This window comes from Ranitomeya imitator, chromosome 10, assembly GCF_032444005.1.
Source record: "Ranitomeya imitator isolate aRanImi1 chromosome 10, aRanImi1.pri, whole genome shotgun sequence".
Lineage (NCBI taxonomy): Eukaryota > Metazoa > Chordata > Amphibia > Anura > Dendrobatidae > Ranitomeya > Ranitomeya imitator.
This window is the reverse complement of record NC_091291.1, coordinates 3,665,997-3,690,212: the sequence shown is the minus strand read 5'-3', so window position 1 is coordinate 3,690,212 and position 24,216 is coordinate 3,665,997. Positions and strand designations below refer to the sequence as shown.

The 24,216-nt window shown below is 51.6% G+C and overlaps 1 protein-coding gene across 1 annotated transcript; it reads left to right on the top strand.

The window, feature by feature from the left end:
- The first annotated feature begins 201 nt into the window (after positions 1-201).
- On the top strand, positions 202-4,880 carry HSPB7 (heat shock protein family B (small) member 7). The gene is made up of 3 exons (XM_069740868.1): positions 202-978; positions 3,668-3,795; positions 4,554-4,880. The coding sequence occupies exons 1-3, from the start codon at positions 813-815 to the stop codon at positions 4,731-4,733; spliced, it is 474 nt and encodes a 157-aa protein (XP_069596969.1). The 5' UTR covers positions 202-812; the 3' UTR covers positions 4,734-4,880.
- The last annotated feature ends 19,336 nt before the right edge of the window (positions 4,881-24,216 follow it).

Sequence of the window (24,216 nt, the reverse complement as noted above, 5' to 3'; positions counted from 1 at the left end):
ATCCAGTGATGCTGGAAATCCCCCCACGGGAACAGAGAGGGAATATTATGGACCATCGGAAGAATGGGGTCACATGATCACAGGACGCCGTCACCTCTCAGTACTGAAACTTTCCACAGCTGCCGGAGAGATGGTGCAGGAGGATAAATATAGCCGGGGGGCTGCGATGGTGGGCCGTCACTATATAAGCCCGGAATCAGGCAGATATGCAGCACTTACCGAGCAGGCAGCGGCTCCAGCCTCACATCGCCCAGCGGCCCCCAGCGTCACATCGCCCCAACGGCCCGTAACCTCACATCGCCCTAGCATCACATCGCCCCAGCGGCCCCCAGCGTCACATCGCCCCAGCGGCCCCCAGCGTCACATCGCCCCAACGGCCCGTAACCTCACATTGCCCTAGCATCACATCGCCCCAGCGGCCCCCAGCGTCACATCGCCCCAGCGGCCCCCAGCGTCACATCGCCCCAGCGGCCCGTAACCTCACATCGCCCCAGCGGCCCCCAGCGTCACATCGCCCCAGCGGCCCCCAGCGTCACATCGCCCCAGCGGCCCGTAACCTCACATCGCCCCAGCGGCCCCCAGCGTCACATCGCCCCAGCGGCCCGTAACCTCACATCGCCCCAGCGGCCCCCAGCGTCACATCGCCCCAGCGGCCCGTCACCTCACATCGCCCCAGCGGCCCCCAGCGTCACATCGCTCCAGCGGCCCGTAACCTCACATCGCCCCAGGGCCCCCAGCATCACATCGCCCCCCAGCCTCTCGTCGCCCCCCAGCCTCACGTCACCGCGCTCCTCTACTGACCCGTCTCTTCAATGAACCTGCAATCGTCATCGGCCTTCCGCTCGGAGCACAGCTTCAAACAGACGTCCTCGTCCTCCAGCGTGCAGCCCCGGGAACCCTTCATGGACAAGACTTTGGGCATCTTCTCCGAGGATTTTGGCAAGTTCAGGAGGCCCCATGAGCCCCTGGGATTCTCAGGCAAGTTGGATATGCTGCAAAGTAGTCAGGGGTTATGGACTAAACATGGGGGTGACCATGAGCAGGCGAAGGTCAGACACGGCTGCGGACATTAGTCTGATGGGGGTGGTGCTGCCAAATCTGCCAGGATTACAGGGATCACGTCATAAAGGGATCACCACCATCATCATCAACATCAGTGTCCAAATCTTGTGTGTAAAGGAACGTTCACAGGACTTGCTGGGAGTTTCAGTACCACAAACCTGAGCACAGATCTCAGTCCCACTGTCGGCCACTACACAACTTTACTGATAATGGCCACGTCAGATGTAGCGTTATCTAGTGCGGCATTGTATGTTCTCGGCCCCCAGTGCAGGCTATGAACAGTAGTTTCCCTCATTGGGCGCAGTCCTATGTAAATGACTCAGTTTCATGAAATGTTCCAAAACTTTCATTGTTATTTTCAAGTCTTCTGCTTGTTACATCCTGTATTATACTCCAGAGCTGCACTCACTATTCTGCTGGTGCAGTCACTGTGTACATACATTACATTACTGATCCTGAGTTACATCCTGTATTATACCCCAGAGCTGCACTCACTATTCTGCTGGTGCAGTCACTGTGTACATACATTACATCCCTGATCCTGAGTTACATCCTGTATTATACTCCAGAGCTGCACTCACTATTCTGCTGGTGCAGTCACTGTGTACATACATTACATTACTGATCCTGAGTTACCTCCTGTATTATACCCCAGAGCTGCACTCACTGTTCTGCTGGTGCAGTCACTGTGTACATACATTACTGATCCTGAGTTACCTCCTGTATTATACCCCCAGAGCTGCACTCACTATTCTGCTGGTGCAGTCACTGTGCACATACATTACATTACTGATCCTGAGTTACCTCCTGTATTATACCCCAGAGCTGCACTCACTATTCTGCTGGTGCAGTCACTGTGTACATACATTACTGATCCTGAGTTACCTCCTGTATTATACTCCAGAGCTGCACTCACTATTCTGCTGGTGCAGTCACTGTGCACATACATTACATTACTGATCCTGAGTTACCTCCTGTATTATACCCCCAGAGCTGCACTCACTATTCTGCTGGTGCAGTCACTGTATACATACATTACATTACTGATCCTGAGTTACATCCTGTATTATACTCCAGAGCTGCACTCACTATTCTGCTGGTGCAGTCACTGTGTACATACATTACTGATCCTGAGTTACATCCTGTATTATACCCCAGAGCTGCACTCACTATTCTGCTGGTGCAGTCACTGTGTACATACATTACATTACTGATCCGGAGTTACACCCTGTATTATACCCCAGAGCTGCACTCACTATTCTGCTGGTGCAGTCACTGTGTACATACATTACATTACTGATTCTGAGTTACCTCCTGTATTATACTCCAGAGCTGCACTCACTATTCTGCTGGTGCAGTCACTGTGTACATACATTACATTACTGATCCTGAGTTACCTCCTGTATTATACTCCAGAGCTGCACTCACTATTCTGCTGGTGCAGTCACTGTGTACATACATTACTGATCCTGAGTTACATCCTGTATTATACCCCAGAGCTGCACTCACTGTTCTGCTGGTGCAGTCACTGTGTACATACATTACTGATCCTGAGTTACCTCCTGTATTATACCCCCAGAGCTGCACTCACTATTCTGCTGGTGCAGTCACTGTGCACATACATTACATTACTGATCCTGAGTTACATCCTGTATTATACTCCAGAGCTGCACTCACTATTCTGCTGGTGCAGTCACTGTGTACATACATTACTGATCCTGAGTTACATCCTGTATTATACCCCAGAGCTGCACTCACTGTTCTGCTGGTGCAGTCACTGTGTACATACATTACTGATCCTGAGTTACCTCCTGTATTATACCCCCAGAGCTGCACTCACTATTCTGCTGGTGCAGTCACTGTGCACATACATTACATTACTGATCCTGAGTTACCTCCTGTATTATACCCCAGAGCTGCACTCACTATTCTGCTGGTGCAGTCACTGTGTACATACATTACTGATCCTGAGTTACCTCCTGTATTATACTCCAGAGCTGCACTCACTATTCTGCTGGTGCAGTCACTGTGCACATACATTACATTACTGATCCTGAGTTACCTCCTGTATTATACCCCCAGAGCTGCACTCACTATTCTGCTGGTGCAGTCACTGTATACATACATTACATTACTGATCCTGAGTTACATCCTGTATTATACTCCAGAGCTGCACTCACTATTCTGCTGGTGCAGTCACTGTGTACATACATTACTGATCCTGAGTTACATCCTGTATTATACCCCAGAGCTGCACTCACTATTCTGCTGGTGCAGTCACTGTGTACATACATTACATTACTGATCCTGAGTTACATCCTGTATTATACCCCAGAGCTGCACTCACAATCCAGGTGTTATTGGAAACAGTAAGCTTGTACACAGATGCCCCCTATCAGTGTGGTTGGGGGTATGGTGAGTGCTTCCTACATCGGCTGATTTTACAGAGTTTGATGCAGACATGACACTTCCTATAATCACTGTCGATTGCTCTGTGCAGACTGTAAAGTAGCAGAGAAGCTTTCAGAATTGTGAGTGCAGCTCTGGGGCATCCTATATGTGGCTGTTCATTCTTATCTCCTGATGTTCACTTCTCTTCCTGCAGGGGGCTCCACTCAGAATGTGAAGACTTTGGGAAACACTTACCAGTTTGAGGTGGATGTCAGAGATTTCTCCCCAGAAGACATCATTGTCACCACGTCCAACAATCAGATCGAGGTGCACGCTGAGAAAGTAAGTGACCCCCAGGGAGTCCTGAATATAAGGCATCTTCACAGCTTTCCACAGTCCTTTACTAATGACAATTTCCGGACTGTTCGTCGGGGTCCTAACCTGAACTCAAATCAGGAGACCCCCCGTCAGTCCAGCACCGCAATCCGTACACGGACCCTGAAATACGGACGTGAGAAACCGGACATACACAGAGGAGCCGCGAACTCCTGCCCTGATCCTGAGTCACATCAGGTCTTATGCTCCAGAGCTGCACTCACTATTCTGCTGTTACATCAGGTCTTATGCTCCAGAGCTTCACTCACTATTCTGCTGTTACATCAGGTCTTATCCTCCAGAGCTGCAGTCACTAGTCTGCTGTTACATCAGGTCTTATGCTCCAGAGCTGCAGTCACTATCCTGCTGTTACATCAGGTCTTATCCTCCAGAGCTGCACTCACTATTCTGCTGTTACATCAGGTCTTATCCTCCAGAGCTGCAGTCACTATTCTGCTGTTACATCAGGTCTTATCCTCCAGAGCTGCAGTCACTATTCTGCTGTCACCTCAGGTTTTATCCTCCAGAGCTTCACTCACTATTCTGCTGTTACATCAGGTCTTATCCTCCAGAGCTGAAGTCACTATTCTGCTGTTACATCAGGTTTTATCCTGCACAGGTAAACTGAGAGCTAACTGAAAAGCAGCGGATGTGCCTGTGGCTCGGATTTTACTGCTCTGACTGGAGAGAATCCTCTAACACATGTTCTTTACCTTCCTCTTCAGTTGGCCACAGATGGGACCATCATGAACACCTTCACCCACAAGTGCCAGCTGCCCGAAGACGTGGACCCCACAACAGTGACCTCCGCCCTGGGGGACAACGGCATGTTAACTGTAAAGGCCGAGAGAAGTCCCAGCAAGCACGCGGACCACCAAACCTTCCGGACTGAAATTAAAATCTGAGACACGTGAGGAGGAGGCGCCATGGCGGCAACACTGCCCCCGATCATATCCCCGAATTATACGCCCCAACGTCATGATCAGAGTGAATGCACCAGAGGTGACCGCAGCGAGACCGCCCCTGACGATGGCCGCAGCGAGACCGCCCCTGACGATGGCCGCAGCGAGACCGCCCCTGACGATGGCCGCAGCGAGACCGCCCCTGACGATGGCCGCAGCGAGACCGTCCCTGACGATGGCCGCAGCGAGACCGCCCCTGACGATGGCCGCAGCGAGACCGCCCCTGACGATGGCCGCAGCGAGACCGCCCCTGACGATGGCCGCATCGAGACCGCCCCTGACGATGGCCGCAGCGAGACCGCCCCTGACGATGGCCGCAGCGAGACCGCCCCTGACGATGGCCGCAGCGAGACCGCCCCTGACGATGGCCGCAGCGAGACCGCCCCTGACGATGGCCGCAGCGAGACCGTCCCTGACGATGGCCGCAGCCAGACCGCCCCTGACGATGGCCGCAGCGAGACCGCCCCTGACGATGGCCGCAGCGAGACCGTCCCTGACGATGGCCGCAGCCAGACCGCCCCTGACGATGGCCGCAGCGAGACCGCCCCTGACGATGGCCGCAGCGAGACCGCCCCTGACGATGGCCGCAGCGAGACCGCCCCTGACGATGGCCGCAGCGAGACCGCCCCTGACGATGGCCGCAGCCAGATCGCCCCAATGAACCAGTCCTTACGATGGCCGCAGCCAGACCGCCAGATGGAGGCAGCAGAAACCGCCCCCGATGGTGGCCACAGCCAGCCCGCCCCGACGGTGGCAGTAGCCAGCCCGCCAAGACGGTGGCCACTGTGAGCCCGCCCAGATGGTGACCACAGCCAGCCCGCCCAGATGGTGGCCACAGCCAGCCTGCCCCGACGGTGGCAGCAGCCAGCACGCGAAGACGGTGGCCACAGTGAGCCCGCCCCGACGGTGGCCGCAGATTTCCAGGTCACACAGAGCACATGGTGTCCTGGGACAGGTCGGGGGTCCCTAGTAAGGACTTTAGGGCGTTGTGGCTCTTCACGTGTCCCCACTCAAAGGGTGAATGGGTTACTCACAGAGACACATACACACATTGCGTAGCTGCGAGATATGACATCACATGGGCGGGGGTGGGGAGATGAGAACCATGAATGACGACATCATCAGAGGGGATGAGAACCACCAGCTATGACGTCACAGGAAAAAAAAACATGGGCTATGACATCACGGGGGGAGGGGAGGGGGGACCACGAGCTGCAGCAGTCATACCTGCTATACTATAATAGGCCAGCAGGGGGGGCAGAGCTGGGGATTCCTTCAATCCAGGAATCAAGCACGGTAATCAGGATTTTCCAACATGAAAGGGTTATTCCCACAATCGCAGACTTATTGGTAATCTGCCAGATAAGCCAAATAAGCAGAGCGGACACAAGAAGGGCTGAGCTGTGCTTGATAACTGCTGCTGCCAACAGATAAATGTTGCACAACAGCGAAAGCCACTCTGCTGATGCACATGGCAAATAATTATCTTCTGCTATATGCATCAATTGAGCAGCATAAGGCTATGTGCCCACGGTGCGGATTCGTGTGCGGATTTTTCTGCACCGTTTTTGAAAAATACGCAGGTAAAATGCATTTCCGCGCTGTATTTTCCACACCATGGGCACTGCGGATTTGGTTTGCCATAGGTTTACATGGTACTGTCAACCTGATGGAAAACTGCTGTGAATCCGCAGGCAAATCCGCACCGTGTGCACATAGCCTTAGCAGTTTCACTTTACAGAAGGCATCGAACACAGCTCAGCCTCGCTACGGTCAGCGCTGCAGTGCTCCGCTGTGGCGGCAGAGCAAAGTACAGTGCAGGACTACTGATCTGTGCCGATATATTAATGTAGATGGCAGAAGAAAATAAATCAGGCTGGCTGTACAGGAGCAGACGGTGCACAGAAGGAAAGTGCACTCTAGACACACGGTCAGTGTCGGGGCAGAGCTGTGCTGGAAGCAGCGGAGACACTGCACATACTCATCCAGGAGGTACCAAAGGCAACAGGAGGGGCACCATGAGCAGATGGGGACGACTTAACCGCACGTTATTGCCACAAATTAATATATACATTATTGTAAGACCACATTGTAATGTGGGGGCTTTTCTCAGGCGCCCCTGTGGAGTGGGAGTTGTTACACCCGGCGCCTCCTCCTCGCCCGTTCCCACGTTCCTTGTATATAGACTGTTTGTATTTCTTGTTGTTACATTATTATACTTTGTATCACTGACGAATCTGACTCTTATTTGTCTCCAGGTGTGAATGTGGCGCCCCCAGTGGCTGCCACTGGTCTGACATGTGATGTATGGTACAATAGCCTGTGTGGCTCAGACCAGTGGCTACATAAGTGTGAGGGGTCGCTTATGCTGACACCATCACCACTCTAACCACCAGCCAGGGCGGCATGACGCCGGTTCTCCCCTTCCAGTAAGGGATGTGGCCAGCAAGAGCCAGGCCCCTCTACACAGGGGCCACATGGCAGCCCGAAACCCAACCTATCGTGCTATAACACGGGCTTCCCAGGAACGATCGGCACTGAACAATTACTCAAAATGCCCCAATAATTATCCAACTAACCGCGCAGAGCCGGCAGGCACCGAGGCCATGAGAATGCTGAAATCCTGAGCGCTGCTCAATTCTACCAACAGGAGGCAGTACATCCCCAATAGTCAGCATCACCCCGAGACCCTCCCCGATGGTCAGTACATCCCCCTCCCCAACAGTCAGCATCACCCCGAGACCCTCCCCGATGGTCAGTACATCCCCCTCCCCAATAATCACTATCACCCCTAGACCCTCCCCTATGGTCAGTACATCCCCAACAGTCAGCATCACCCCTAGACCCTCCCCGATGGTCAGTACATCCCCCTCCCCAACAGTCAGCATCACCCCGAGACCCTCCCCGATGGTCAGTACATCCCCCTCCCCAATAGTCACCATCACCCCGAGACCCTCCCCGATGGTCAGTACATCCCCCTCCCCAATAATCACTATCACCCCTAGACCCTCCCCTATGGTCAGTACATCCCCAACAGTCAGCATCACCCCTAGACCCTCCCCGATGGTCAGTACATCCCCCTCCCCAACAGTCAGCATCACCCCGAGACCCTCCCCGATGGTCAGTACATCCCCCTCCCCAATAGTCACCATCACCCCGAGACCCTCCCCGATGGTCAGTACATCCCCCTCCCCAATAATCACTATCACCCCTAGACCCTCCCCTATGGTCAGTACATCCCCCTCCCCAACAGTCAGCATCACCCCGAGACCCTCCCCGATGGTCAGTACATCCCCCTCCCCAATAATCACTATCACCCCTAGACCCTCCCTGATGGTCAGTACATCCCCCTCCCCAATAATCACTATCACCCCTAGACCCTCCCCTATGGTCAGTACATCCCCCTCCCCAACAGTCAGCATCACCCCGAGACCCTCCCCGATGGTCAGTACATCCCCCTCCCCAATAATCACTATCACCCCTAGACCCTCCCTGATGGTCAGTACATCCCCCTCCCCAATAATCACTATCACCCCGAGACCCTCCCCGATGGTCAGTACATCCCCCTCCCCAATAATCACTATCACCCCTAGACCCTCCCCGATGGTCAGTACATCCCCCTCCCCAATAATCACTATCAGCCCGAGACCCTCCCCGATGGTCAGTACATCCCCCTCCCCAATAATCACTATCACCCCGAGACCCTCCCCTATGGTCAGTACATCCCCCTCCCCAACAGTCAGCATCACCCCAAGACCCTCCCCGATGGTCAGTACATCCCCCTCCCCAATAGTCACCATCACCCCGAGACCCTCCCCGATGGTCAGTACATCCCCCTCCCCAATAATCACTATCACCCCTAGACCCTCCCCGATGGTCAGTACATCCCCCTCCCCAATAATCACTATCACCCCTAGACCCTCCCCGATGGTCAGTACATCCCCCTCCCCAATAATCACTATCACCCCTAGACCCTCCCTGATGGTCAGTACATCCCCCTCCCCAATAATCACTATCACCCCTAGACCCTCCCCGATGGTCAGTACATCCCCCTCCCCAACAGTCAGCATCACCCCGAGACCCTCCCCGATGGTCAGTACATCCCCCTCCCCAATAGTCACCATCACCCCGAGACCCTCCCCGATGGTCAGTACATCCCCCTCCCCAACAGTCAGCATCACCCTGAGACCCGCCCCGATGGTCAATACATCCACCTCCCCAATAGTCACCATCACCCCGAGACCCTCCCCGATGGTCAGTACATCCCCCTCCCCAATAGTCACCATCACCCCTAGACCCTCCCCTATGGTCAGTACATCCCCCTCCCCAACAGTCAGCATCACCCCTAGACCCTCCCCGATTGTCAGTACATCCCCCTCCCCAATAGTCACCATCACCCCGAGACCCTCCCCGATGGTCAGTACATCCCCCTCCCCAATAATCACTATCACCCCTAGACCCTCCCCGATGGTCAGTACATCCCCCTCCCCAATAATCACTATCACCCCGAGACCCTCCCCGATGGTCAGTACATCCCCCTCCCCAATAATCACTATCACCCCTAGACCCTCCCTGATGGTCAGTACATCCCCCTCCCCAATAATCACTATCACCCCTAGACCCTCCCCTATGGTCAGTACATCCCCCTCCCCAATAATCACTATCACCCCTAGACCCTCCCCGATGGTCAGTACATCCCCCTCCCCAATAGTCAGCATCACCCCGAGACCCTCCCCGATGGTCAGTACATCCCCCTCCCCAATAATCACTATCACCCCTAGACCCTCCCTGATGGTCAGTACATCCCCCTCCCCAATAATCACTATCACCCCGAGACCCTCCCCGATGGTCAGTACATCCCCCTCCCCAATAATCACTATCACCCCTAGACCCTCCCCGATGGTCAGTACATCCCCCTCCCCAATAATCACTATCAGCCCGAGACCCTCCCCGATGGTCAGTACATCCCCCTCCCCAATAATCACTATCACCCCGAGACCCTCCCCTATGGTCAGTACATCCCCCTCCCCAACAGTCAGCATCACCCCAAGACCCTCCCCGATGGTCAGTACATCCCCCTCCCCAATAGTCACCATCACCCCGAGACCCTCCCCGATGGTCAGTACATCCCCCTCCCCAATAATCACTATCACCCCTAGACCCTCCCCGATGGTCAGTACATCCCCCTCCCCAATAATCACTATCACCCCTAGACCCTCCCTGATGGTCAGTACATCCCCCTCCCCAATAATCACTATCACCCCTAGACCCTCCCCGATGGTCAGTACATCCCCCTCCCCAACAGTCAGCATCACCCCGAGACCCTCCCCGATGGTCAGTACATCCCCCTCCCCAATAGTCACCATCACCCCGAGACCCTCCCCGATGGTCAGTACATCCCCCTCCCCAACAGTCAGCATCACCCTGAGACCCGCCCCGATGGTCAATACATCCACCTCCCCAATAATCACTATCACCCTGAGACCCGCCCCGATGGTCAATACATCCACCTCCCCAATAGTCACCATCACCCCGAGACCCTCCCCGATGGTCAGTACATCCCCCTCCCCAACAGTCAGCATCACCCCTAGACCCTCCCCGATTGTCAGTACATCCCCCTCCCCAATAGTCACCATCACCCCGAGACCCTCCCCGATGGTCAGTACATCCCCCTCCCCAATAATCACTATCACCCCTAGACCCTCCCCGATGGTCAGTACATCCCCCTCCCCCTAGTGGAATATGCTATTTATAGAAACAAAAGAAAAAAAACAGAAAAGTCGAAGGGGGGCGCGATAATTCGAGCGCTGAAACCTGAACCGGCAGGAAACGAACAAAGTCACCTTCACCGAACGCCGAGAAGCCGCCGCCATATTGTACCAGGACAAAGTCACCTCCAGGAACAGCGGGGGTTAACGAAAAACGTGCAAGAGCCAAAATCCGGAAATATTAGCAGACAGTATCACACAGGAGAGGATTAGATACACGGCTCAGCAGACAGTATCACACAGGAGAGGATTAGATACACGGCTCAGCAGTCAGTATCACACAGGAGAGGATTAGATACACGGCTCAGCAGACAGTATCACACAGGATAGGATTAGATACACGGCTCAGCAGACAGTATCACACAGGAGAGGATTAGATACACGGCTCAGCAGTCAGTATCACACAGGATAGGATTAGATACACGGCTCAGCAGTCAGTATCACACAGGAGAGGATTAGATGCACGGCTCAGCAGACAGTATCACACAGGAGAGGATTAGATACACGGCTCAGCAGTCAGTATCACACAGGATAGGATTAGATACACGGCTCAGCAGACAGTATCACACAGGAGAGGATTAGATACACGGCTCAGCAGTCAGTATCACACAGGAGAGGATTAGATACACGGCTCAGCAGACAGTATCACACAGGAGAGGATTAGATACACGGCTCAGCAGTCAGTATCACACGGGAGGATTAGATACACGGCTCAACAGTCAGTATCACACAGGAGAGGATTAGATACACGGCTCAACAGTCAGTATCACACAGGAGAGGATTAGATACACGGCTCAACAGTCAGTATCACACAGGAGAGGATTAGATACATGGCTCAGCAGTCAGTATCACACAGGAGAGGATTAGATGCACGGCTCAGCAGTCAGTATCACACAGGAGAGGATTAGATACACGGCTCAGCAGACAGTATCACACAGGAGAGGATTAGATACACGGCTCAGCAGTCAGTATCACACGGGAGGATTAGATACACGGCTCAGCAGTCAGTATCACACAGGAGAGGATTAGATACACGGCTCAGCAGACAGTATCACACAGGAGAGGATTAGATACACGGCTCAGCAGACAGTATCACACAGGATAGGATTAGATACACGGCTCAGCAGACAGTATCACACAGGATAGGATTAGATACACGGCTCAGCAGTCAGTATCACACAGGATAGGATTAGATACACGGCTCAGCAGTCAGTATCACACAGGAGGATTAGATACACGGCTCAGCAGTCAGTATCACACAGGAGAGGATTAGATACACGGCTCAGCAGACAGTATCACACAGGACAGGATTAGATACATGGCTCAGCAGACAGTATCACACAGGGGAGGATTAGATACACGGCTCAGCAGACAGTATCACACAGGAGAGGATTAGATACACGGCTCAGCAGACAGTATCACACAGGAGAGGATTAGATACACGGCTCAGCCGTCAGTATCACACAGGATAGGATTAGATGCACGGCTCAGCAGTCAGTATCACACAGGACAGGATTAGATACACGGCTCAGCAGTCAGTATCACACAGGAGAGGATTAGATACACGGCTCAGCAGTCAGTATCACACAGGAGAGGATTAGATACACGGCTCAGCAGTCAGTATCACACAGGAGAGGATTAGATACACGGCTCAGCAGTCAGTATCACACAGGAGAGGATTAGATACACGGCTCAGCAGTCAGTATCACACAGGAGAGGATTAGATACACGGCTCAGCAGTCAGTATCACACAGGAGAGGATTAGATACACGGCTCAGCAGTCAGTATCACACAGGAGAGGATTAGATACACGGCTCAGCAGACAGTATCACACGGGAGAGGATTAGATACACGGCTCAGCAGTCAGTATCACACAGGAGAGGATTAGATACACGGCTCAGCAGTCAGTACCACACAGGGGAGGATTAGATACACAGCTCAGCAGACAGTATCGCACAGGGGAGGATTAGATACACGGCTCAGCAGACAGTATCACACAGGAGAGGATTAGATACACGGCTCAGCAGTCAGTATCACACAGGAGAGGATTAGATACACAGCTCAGCAGTCAGTATCACACAGGACAGGATTAGATACACAGCTCAGCAGTCAGTATCACACAGGAGAGGATTAGATACACGGCTCAGCAGACAGTATCACACAGGAGAGGATTAGATACACGGCTCAGCAGACAGTATCACACAGGATAGGATTAGATACATGGCTCCTGTGTGGTACTGTTGGGGGAGGCATTATCCCCTTTGTGGGTGCTTAGCTGTCCTGAAACTTTGGATCTGATTACAGCAGAGGCGATGAGATCACAGGACGATCCGGACCCCATATTAGGATATGTCCCTGGACCCCAACATGTGGGGCATCTCGGAGTTATCTCGGGGGGATGCAGAACGAGCAGAATGAGACATGATCACCTCCTCCCATGGATCCTTCTCTGACGGAGGACATTGGGGGTACACTGCCCCTATAGATGGGGGTCTGGTACCTGCTCATAGAGGGGCCATGCCCATGGTAGTATAAGGGTAATGTGCATATTCACACTGACACAACAAGTCCCCTGCAGTCAGGAACACATGGAAGTAATGGTCAACATTTTACTGACACGTCCACATGGCCCAATGGAGGAACAGGGCCCACCATGAGGAGGGGACGAATCCAAGCTACAGGGCAATGAGCCAAAGTTTCAGGAAATAGGAAGGAGTCTTTATTACTTCCATTACACATACAGAGCTCTCCAATGCAGTTTCCTCTGCCTGTCAACCCGAGGCTGGGATTCTAAGCCACTCTTTCTCCCTCTGCCTGTGTGTGTAATCCTATACATTTCCCCCCCTCCCTCAAGAATTTATATGGCTCTATACTGTGGCAGGCAGGTCTCCCTACACTCCTCCCTCCCATCTGATACTGGCTAAAACTGGTATAGAAAGCATGAGCTTCTATTGTTCTTTTAAGGTTATACGTAGATAAGCACTGATCCGGGCTAGAGATATAAAGATTATCTATTCCAGATGTCCATCGAGAAATCTAGAACTCCCTGAAATCGCTAGAAGCCAAACCCAACAAGTGCAAGGAGCGGGTTTCTTCATAAGAGGGTCGTGTAACTACGCCGTGTTTACACTTAAAAGAATTCCCCCGACGTGGTGCACATCCTGATCCTAGTGTCGTTTGTATACGAGGTTCATACGGCAAGCTAGGTATAAAAATGGTTGCCATAACTCTCAGAAAAGGGGAGGATTCGGCCTCTAAGTGAGGTCACCACAGGGGGAGTGCCTTGGTTTTAGGCTTGGAAATAAGTGAGTGAAGCAACAGTCTTCACGGGTCTTTTATCCGCGGTCTAGCTGCTACACAAATCTGTAATGCATCTAGATGTGTCGCCCTTTCCCCACAGCACACGGTCAGCCATGATCCGAAATGATCTGAACGAAATGTAAGTGTTCTATTCAACTTTAATCCCATTTCATTTGTAATTGTACTGTACATACAATATTTGTCTTCTTTATAATATCTTTTTATACTTCTGTAAACACTGCCTACATTTTTTGGGAGTAAAATATAAAATTACTAGCTTGTCTCTCCTTGCTATATAACCTATGGTCACGTCCTCTGAAGTGAATTACGCTACTAATCTGGGTTGGACCCGTTAATAATTAAGAAATTGGAGCTGGTGGCAGCAGATTTGTACCGGGCATTTCGGGAGTCTTTGCAGCGACTGGCAGAGATGATAATTATTGTTCCCGCATGAGTGGGAGTAGTTATATCGCCCTCGCTGCAGCGTGCCCAATAGCCAGTACAAAGCAGGCAGCCTTTCTGGTGACTAATTACCAGGGCCGGCTCCAGGTTTTTGTGGGCCCCGGGCGAAAGAGTCTCAGTGGGCCCCCCCTTTAACACATACCACGATTCATGATCGCATATAAACACAGCCATGTAGAATATAACACAGCCCACGTAGTATATAGCACAGCCACGTAGCATATAACACAGCCATGTAGTATATAGCACAGCCCACGTATCATATAACAGCCCATATAGTATATAGCACAGCCACATAGTATATAACACGGCCCACGTAGTTTATAGGACAGCCATGTAGTATACAGCACAGCCAACATAGTAGTATACAGCACTACCCACACAGTAGCATATAGCACAGCCCACACAGTAGTATGTAGCACAGCGAACACAGTAGTATATAGCACAGCCCACACAATAGTATACAGCACTGCCCATATAGTAGTATACAGCACTGCCCACGTAATATATAACACTGCCAACGTAGTATATAACACTGCCACCCTAGTATATAACACTGCCCATGTAGTATATAACACAGCCCACGTAGTATATAGCAGCCCACGTAGTATATAGCAGCCCAGCCCACGTAGTATATAGCAGCCAACGTAGTATATAGCAGCCCACGTAGCATATAGCAGCCCATGTAGTATATAGCACAGCCCACGTAGTATATAGCAGCCCACGTAGTATATAGCAGCCCAGCCCACGTAGTATATAGCAGCTCAGCCCACGTAGTATATAGCAGCCCAGCCCACGTAGTATATAGCAGCCCAGCCCACGTAGTATATAGCAGCCCAGCCCACGTAGTATATAGCAGCCCAGCCCACGTAGTATATAGCAGCCCAGCCCACGTAGTATATAGCAGCGCAGCCCACGTAGTATATAGCAGCGCAGCCCACGTAGTATATAGCAGCCCAGCCCACGTAGTATATAGCAGCCCAGCCCACGTAGTATATAGCAGCCCAGCCCACGTAGTATATAGCAGCGCAGCCCACGTAGTATATAGCAGCGCAGCCCACGTAGTATATAGCAGCGCAGCCCACGTAGTATATAGCAGCCCAGCCCACGTAGTATATAGCAGCCCAGCCCACGTAGTATATAGCAGCCCAGCCCACGTAGTATATAGCAGCACAGCCCATGTAGTATATAGCAGCCCACGTAGTATATAGCAGCCCAGCCCACGTAGTATATAGCAGCCCAGCCCACGTAGTATATAGCAGCCCAGCCCACGTAGTATATAGCAGCACAGCCCATGTAGTATATAGCAGCCCACGTAGTATATAGCAGCCCAGCCCACGTAGTATATAGCAGCCCAGCCCACGTAGTATATAGCAGCCCAGCCCACGTAGTATATAGCAGCCTGTTATGGCTGGCAATCAGGCAACACAGCGTGCAGTAATCAGCGCACATACAGAGATCTGGCAATAACCAAAAACAATAGGACGAGCTCTGAGACGTGGAATCTCTGTAGACTGCAGTACCTGATCTATCCTCACACAACTATAAGCAGCAGTGGATTGCGCCTATCACTACCTATGCAACTCGGCACTGCCTGAGGAGCTGACTAGCCTGAAGATAGAAATACAAGCCTGACTTACCTCAGAGAAATACCCCAAAGGAATAGGCAGCCCCCCACATATAATGACTGTTAGCAAGATGAAAAGACAAACGTAGGAATGAAATAGATTCAGCAAAGTGAGGCCCGATATTCTAGACAGAGCGAGGATAGCAAAGAGAACTATGCAGTCTACAAAAAACCCTAAAACGAAAACCACGCAAAGGGGCAAAAAGACCCACCGTGCCGAACTAACAGCACGGCGGTGCACCCCTTTGCTTCTCAGAGCTTCCAGCAAAAGATAATAGCAAGCTGGACAGAAAAAACAGAAAACAAACTAGAAGCACTTATCTAGCAGAGCAGCAGGCCCAAGGAAAGATGCAGTAGCTCAGATCCAACACTGGAACATTGACAAGGAGCAAGGAAGACAGACTCAGGTGGAGCTAAATAGCAAGGCAGCCAACGAGCTCACCAAAACACCTGAGGGAGGAAGCCCAGAGACTGCAATACCACTTGTGACCACAGAAGTGAACTCAGCCACAGAATTCACAACAGTACCCCCCCCTTGAGGAGGGGTCACCGAACCCTCACCAGAACCCCCAGGCCGACCAGGATGAGCCACATGAAAGGCACGAACAAGATCTGGGGCATGGACATCAGAGGCAAAAACCCAGGAATTATCTTCCTGAGCATAACCCTTCCATTTGACCAGATACTGGAGTTTCCGTCTAGAGACACGAGAATCCAAAATCTTCTCCACAATATACTCCAATTCCCCCTCCACCAAAACAGGGGCAGGAGGCTCCACAGATGGAACCATAGGTGCCACGTATCTCCTCAACAACGACCTATGGAATACATTATGTATGGAAAAGGAGTCTGGGAGGATCAGACGAAAAGACACCGGATTGAGAATCTCAGAAATCCTATACGGACCAATAAAACGAGGTTTAAATTTAGGAGAGGAAACCTTCATAGGAATATGACGAGAAGATAACCAAACCAGATCCCCAACACGAAGTCGGGGTCCCACACGGCGTCTGCGATTAGCGAAAAGCTGAGCCTTCTCCTGGGACAAGGTCAAATTGTCCACTACCTGAGTCCAGATCTGCTGCAACCTGTCCACCACAGAATCCACACCAGGACAGTCCGAAGACTCAACCTGTCCTGAAGAGAAACGAGGATGGAACCCAGAATTGCAGAAAAATGGAGAGACCAAGGTAGCCGAGCTGGCCCGATTATTAAGGGCGAACTCAGCCAACGGCAAAAATGACACCCAATCATCCTGGTCAGCGGAAACAAAACATCTCAGATATGTTTCCAAGGTCTGATTGGTTCGTTCGGTCTGGCCATTAGTCTGAGGATGGAAGGCCGAGGAGAAAGATAGGTCAATGTCCATCCTACCACAAAAGGCTCGCCAGAACCTCGAGACAAACTGGGAACCTCTGTCAGAAACAATATTCTCAGGAATGCCATGTAAACGAACCACATGCTGGAAGAACAAAGGCACCAAATCAGAGGAGGAAGGCAATTTAACCAAGGGCACCAGATGGACCATTTTAGAAAAGCGATCACAGACCACCCAAATGACCGACATTTTTTGAGAAACGGGAAGGTCAGAAATGAAATCCATCGAAATATGTGTCCAAGGCCTCTTCGGGACCGGCAAGGGCAAAAGCAACCCACTGGCACGTGAACAGCAGGGCTTAGCCCTAGCACAAATCCCACAGGACTGCACAAAAGTACGTACATCCCGTGACAGATATGGCCACCAGAAGGATCTAGCCACTAACTCTCTGGTACCAAAGATTCCAGGATGACCAGCCAACACCGAACAATGAAGTTCAGAGATAACTTTACTAGTCCACCTATCAGGGACGAACAGTTTCTCGGCCGGACAACGATCAGGTTTATTAGCCTGAAATTTCTGCAACACTCTCCGCAAATCAGGGGAGATGGCAGACACAATGACTCCTTCCTTGAGGATACTCGCCGGCTCAGATAACCCCGGAGAGTCGGGCACAAAACTCCTAGACAGAGCATCCGCCTTCACATTTTTAGAGCCCGGAAGGTATGAAATCACAAAATCAAAACGAGCAAAAAATAACTACCAACGGGCCTGTCTAGGATTCAAGCGCTTGGCAGACTCAAGATAAGTAAGGTTCTTATGATCAGTCAAAACCACCACGCGATGCTTAGCACCCTCAAGCCAATGACGCCACTCCTCGAATGCCCACTTCATGGCCAGCAACTCTCGGTTGCCCACATCATAATTACGCTCAGCAGCAGAAAATTTCCTGGAAAAGAAAGCACATGGTTTCAACACTGAGCAACCAGAACCTCTCTGTGACAAAACCGCCCCTGCTCCAATCTCAGAAGCATCAACCTCGACCTGGAACGGAAGAGAAACATCTGGCTGACACAACACAGGGGCAGAACAAAAACGACGCTTCAACTCCTGAAAAGCTTCCACAGCAGCAGAAGACCAATTAACCAAATCAGCACCCTTCTTGGTCAAATCGGTCAATGGTCTGGCAATGCTAGAAAAATTACAGATGAAGCGACGATAAAAATTAGCAAAGCCCAGGAATTTCTGCAGACTTTTTAGAGATGTCGGCTGAGTCCAATCCTGGATGGCCTGAACCTTAACCGGATCCATCTCGATAGTAGAAGGGGAAAAGATGAACCCCAAAAATGAAACTTTCTGCACACCGAAGAGACACTTTGATCCCTTCACGAACAAGGAATTAGCACGCAGCACCTGGAAAACCATTCTGACTTGCTTCACATGAGACTCCCAATCATCTGAGAAGATCAAAATGTCATCCAAGTAAACAATCAAGAATTTATCCAGATACTCACGGAAAATGTCATGCATAAAAGACTGAAAAACAGATGGAGCATTGGCAAGTCCGAACGGCATCACCAGATACTCAAAATGACCCTCGGGCGTATTAAATGCAGTTTTCCATTCATCTCCCTGCCTGATTCTCACCAGATTATACGCACCACGAAGATCAATCTTAGTGAACCAACTAGCCCCCTTAATCCGAGCAAACAAGTCAGAAATCAATGGCAAGGGATACTGAAACTTAACAGTGATCTTATTAAGAAGGCGGTAATCAATACACGGTCTTAGCGAACCATCCTTCTTGGCTACAAAAAAGAACCCTGCTCCCAATGGTGACGACGATGGGCGAATATGTCCCTTCTCCAGGGATTCCTTCACATAACTGCGCATAGCGGTGTGTTCAGGTACGGACAAATTAAATAAACGACCCTTAGGGAATTTACTACCAGGAATCAAATCGATAGCACAATCACAATTCCTATGCGGAGGTAGGGCATCAGACTTGGACTCTTCAAATACATCCTGAAAGTCCGACAAGAACTCTGGGATGTCAGAAGGAATGGATGACGAAATAGACAAAAATGGAACATCACCATGTACTCCCTGACAACCCCAGCTGGTTACCGACATAGAGTTCCAATCCAATACTGGATTATGGGTTTGTAGCCATGGCAACCCCAACACGACCACATCATGCAAATTATGCAGTACCAGAAAGCGAATAACTTCCTGATGTGCAGGAGCCATGCACATGGTCAGCTGGGCCCAGTACTGAGGCTTATTCTTGGCCAAAGGTGTAGCATCAATTCCTCTCAACGGAATAGGACACCGCAAAGGCTCCAAGAAAAATCCACAACGTTTAGCATAATCCAAATCCATCAGATTCAGGGCAGCGCCTGAATCCACAAACGCCATGACAGAATACGATGACAAAGAGCACATTAAGGTAATGGACAAAAGGAATTTGGACTGTACAGTACCAATAACGGCAGAGCTATCGAACCGCCTAGTGCGTTTAGGACAATTAGAAATAGCATGAGTAGAATCACCACAATAGAAACACAGTCTGTTCAGACGTCTGTGTTCGTGCCGTTCTACTTTAGTCATAGTCCTGTCGCACTGCATAGGCTCAGGTTTACTCTCAGACAATACCGCCAGATGGTGCACAGATTTACGCTCGCGCAAGCGACGACCGATCTGAATGGCCAAGGACATAGACTCATTCAAACCAGCAGGCATAGGAAATCCCACCATTACATCCTTAAGAGCTTCAGAGAGACCCTTTCTGAACAAAGCCGCTAGTGCAGATTCATTCCACAGAGTGAGTACTGACCACTTCCTAAATTTCTGACAATATACTTCTACATCATCCTGACCCTGGCATAAAGCCAGCAGATTTTTCTCAGCCTGATCCACTGAATTAGGCTCATCGTAAAGCAATCCCAGCGCCTGGAAAAACGCATCAACATTACTCAATGCAGAATCTCCTGGTGCAAGAGAAAACGCCCAGTCCTGTGGGTCGCCGCGCAAAAAAGAAATAATAATCAAAACCTGTTGAATAGGATTACCAGAAGAATGAGGTTTCAAGGCCAAAAATAGCTTACAATTATTTCTGAAGCTCAGGAACTTAGTTCTGTCACCAAAAAACAAATCAGGAATCGGAATTCTTGGTTCTAGCATCGATTTCTGATCAATAGTATCTTGAATCTTTTGTACATTTACAACGAGATTATCCATTGAGGAGCACAGAGCCTGAATATCCATGTCCACAGCTGTGTCCTGAAGCACTCTAATGTCTAGGGGAAAAAAAAGACTGAAGACAGAGCTAAGAAAAAAAAAATGATGTCAGGATTTCTTTTTTCCCTCTATTGGGAATCATTGGTGTGGCTCCTTGTACTGTTATGGCTGGCAATCAGGCAACACAGCGTGCAGTAATCAGCGCACATACAGAGATCTGGCAATAACCAAAAACAATAGGACGAGCTCTGAGACGTGGAATCTCTGTAGACTGCAGTACCTGATCTATCCTCACACAACTATAAGCAGCAGTGGATTGCGCCTATCACTACCTATGCAACTCGGCACTGCCTGAGGAGCTGACTAGCCTGAAGATAGAAATACAAGCCTGACTTACCTCAGAGAAATACCCCAAAGGAATAGGCAGCCCCCCACATATAATGACTGTTAGCAAGATGAAAAGACAAACGTAGGAATGAAATAGATTCAGCAAAGTGAGGCCCGATATTCTAGACAGAGCGAGGATAGCAAAGAGAACTATGCAGTCTACACAAAACCCTAAAACGAAAACCACGCAAAGGGGCAAAAAGACCCACCGTGCCGAACTAACAGCACGGCGGTGCACCCCTTTGCTTCTCAGAGCTTCCAGCAAAAGATAATAGCAAGCTGGACAGAAAAAAACAGAAAACAAGCTAGAAGCACTTATCTAGCAGAGCAGCAGGCCCAAGGAAAGATGCAGTAGCTCAGGCCCAACACTGAAACATTGACAAGGAGCAAGGAAGACAGACTCAGGTGGAGCTAAATAGCAAGGCAGCCAACGAGCTCACCAAAACACCTGAGGGAGGAAGCCCAGAGACTGCAATACCACTTGTGACCACAGAAGTGAACTCAGCCACAGAATTCACAACAGCAGCCCACGTAGTATATAGCAGCCCAGCCCACGTAGTATATAGCAGCCCAGCCCACGTAGTATATAGCAGCCCAGCCCACGTAGTATATAGCAGCACAGCCCACGTAGTATATAGCAGCACAGCCCATGTAGTATATAGCAGCCCACGTAGTATATAGCAGCGCAGCCCATGTAATATATAGCAGCCCACGTAGTATATAGCAGCCCAGCCCACGTAGTATATAGCAGCTCAGCCCACGTAGTATATAGCAGCCCAGCCCACGTAGTATATAGCAGCCCAGCCCACGTAGTATATAGCAGCGCAGCCCACGTAGTATATAGCAGCACAGCCCACGTAGTATATAGCAGCCCAGCCCACGTAGTATATAGCAGCCCAGCCCACGTAGTATATAGCAGCCCAGCCCACGTAGTATATAGCAGCACAGCCCATGTAGTATATAGCAGCCCACGTAGTATATAGCAGCCCAGCCCACGTAGTATATAGCAGCCCAGCCCACGTAGTATATAGCAGCCCAGCCCACGTAGTATATAGCAGCCCAGCCCACGTAGTATATAGCAGCACAGCCCATGTAGTATATAGCAGCCCACGTAGTATATAGCAGCCCAGCCCACGTAGTATATAGCAGCCCAGCCCACGTAGTATATAGCAGCCCAGCCCATGTAGTATATAGCAGCACAGCCCATGTAGTATATAGCAGCCCACGTAGTATATAGTAGCCCAGCCCACGTAGTATATAGCAGCTCAGCCCACGTAGTATATAGCAGCCCAGCCCACGTAGTATATAGCAGCCCAGCTGCCCATGTAGTATATAGCAGCCAACGTAGTATATAGCAGCCCACGTAGTATATAATACAGCCCAGCCAGTATATAAGAGCCCAAAGCTTGTCCTCCCAGCCAGGCTCTGCTTCCCCCCGCAATCCTTTGTTCCAGCCAGGTGGCAGGTGCTGCACACTTCCTGCTTGGGGATGCTCGGCTCATTCTCTGGGCACTGGATGGTCGGAAGTCACTCTGCTCTGCTCTGCGTAATCATGGCGATGGATTGTGGGCAGCTCTCCAGCAGCTGCAAAAGTCCCAGAGCTCCGTGCTGCCTCCTCTCTTCAATCGTGCACTTCGGACCGCAGATGCCTGCCTTAGGGGCCACATGCGGGCAGCCTGCCCCTAACGCCAGCCCTGAATGGGCCCCCCTGTCTCGCCAGGGCCCTGGCATTTGCCCGGGTACGCATGGTGCTGATGCCGGCCCTGCTAATTACCTTAGGTGCAATACCCTGACTGACCTGAGGGTAAGGGGGGCGCCATAGAGCTGCAAGTTCTAAACTGGAACTGGGAAGTGGGATATAGATAAATCCCCTTCAGAAAGAACCGGGGCAACCAAACAATCCCCGGTTCATGACAAATTGGTGTGAGTGGTGGGGATGATAAAGGTATCTTCCCCGTGAACCGTGACAAAGTTTCAAGAGTAACGTATCCAATCTCCTCTATCAGAGTATCAGCTGCACCTTCCTCAGCCCTGGGTGCTGCTCCTCGGGGTCACTACTCATCAGTGGGGTCAGTGCGGCCTGCAGCGGGCATTATCCAGCAAGAACCGCACACAACCAATAAAGCATGGCGTCACTCCGTGCCCACGGAAACCACTGCGCCTGAGAGCTAACAGGCAGCCGATGTGCGGGGCAAGTCCTGGGTGGGAGGCACGTCCTGGGTAGAGAAGGGGGGGGGAAGGCAAGTCCTGGGTAGGTGGGGGGGGTGCACGTCCTGGGTAGGGGGAGGCACGTCCTGGGTAGGAAGGGGGGGGGGGGGAGGACACGTCCTGGGTAGGGGGGGGGGAGGCACGTCCTGGGTAGGGGGAGGCACATCCTGGGTAGGGGGAGGCACGTCCTGGGTAGGGGGAGGCACGTCCTGGGTGGGGGGGGGGGGGGGAGACACGTCCTGGGTAGGGGGGGGCATGTCCAGGGTAGGGGGGGGGACACGTCCTGGGTAGGTGCGGGGGGGAGACACATCCTGGGTAGGGGGAGGCATTTCCAGGGTAGGGGGGGGGGGGGGGGGGACACACGTCCTGGGTAGGTCGCCGGCCCTTGTCACTTCGGTATCAGCCAAATAATAAAATCATTTGAAGTTGACATTTTATTCTGTACACTCCTGCGCGGACAGCGCTCACCTCGGGCCCCTCGGCATGGACGCGGCTCATCGGGGGCCGAGTCCTGTCCTGCAGCTCACAGAATGGAGGCAGCAATAGGATTGGTCACTCCAGATGCACGCATGACACCAGCCTCCGGATCCAGCCTTTCAGCGCATCGGCCAGGCCCCTCCACTCGGCGGTTTTGCTTGGGGTCTTCTCACGCTTGTCCATTATACGGAGGGCGCCGTTGTCCTGGGAGTGATCAGTCCCAGGGGTCTTCATACAACTAGTGAGACGGGTCTGGAGGAGTCGTCTGCTGGAGTGAGGAGCGGGGGTCAGAGGCGAAGCTGTGGGGTCCAAACTGACAGGTCCGGGGGCTCCAGTGAGACAGATGCACACCCCCGAATCATAGTCTATGAGAAAGGTGTGGTGGGAGGGAGACATGGCGGCTTCACGCTGACGGCTGACGCAATCTACGGGAGAAAAGACCGGGGTGAGACGAAGGGCAGAACCTCCCCCGAGGAGCCGAGACGTGCGGGGGACGGAGCTCCAAACCACCAAATACACAGGACTACAATATACACCTGCCCCCAATATCCGATACACAGGACTATAATATACACCTGCCCCCAATATCCGATACACAGGACTACAATATACACCTGCCCCCCAATATCCGATACACAG

Coding starts and splice junctions, on each gene's coding strand:
- HSPB7 (XM_069740868.1), top strand. CDS start 813: ATGAACCTGCAATCGTCATCGGCCTTCCGCTCGGAGCACAGCTTCAAA. Junction 979..3,667: donor TGAGCCCCTGGGATTCTCAG/GCAAGTTGGATA, acceptor CTCTTCCTGCAG/GGGGCTCCACTCAGAATGTG. Junction 3,796..4,553: donor TCGAGGTGCACGCTGAGAAA/GTAAGTGACCCC, acceptor CTTCCTCTTCAG/TTGGCCACAGATGGGACCAT.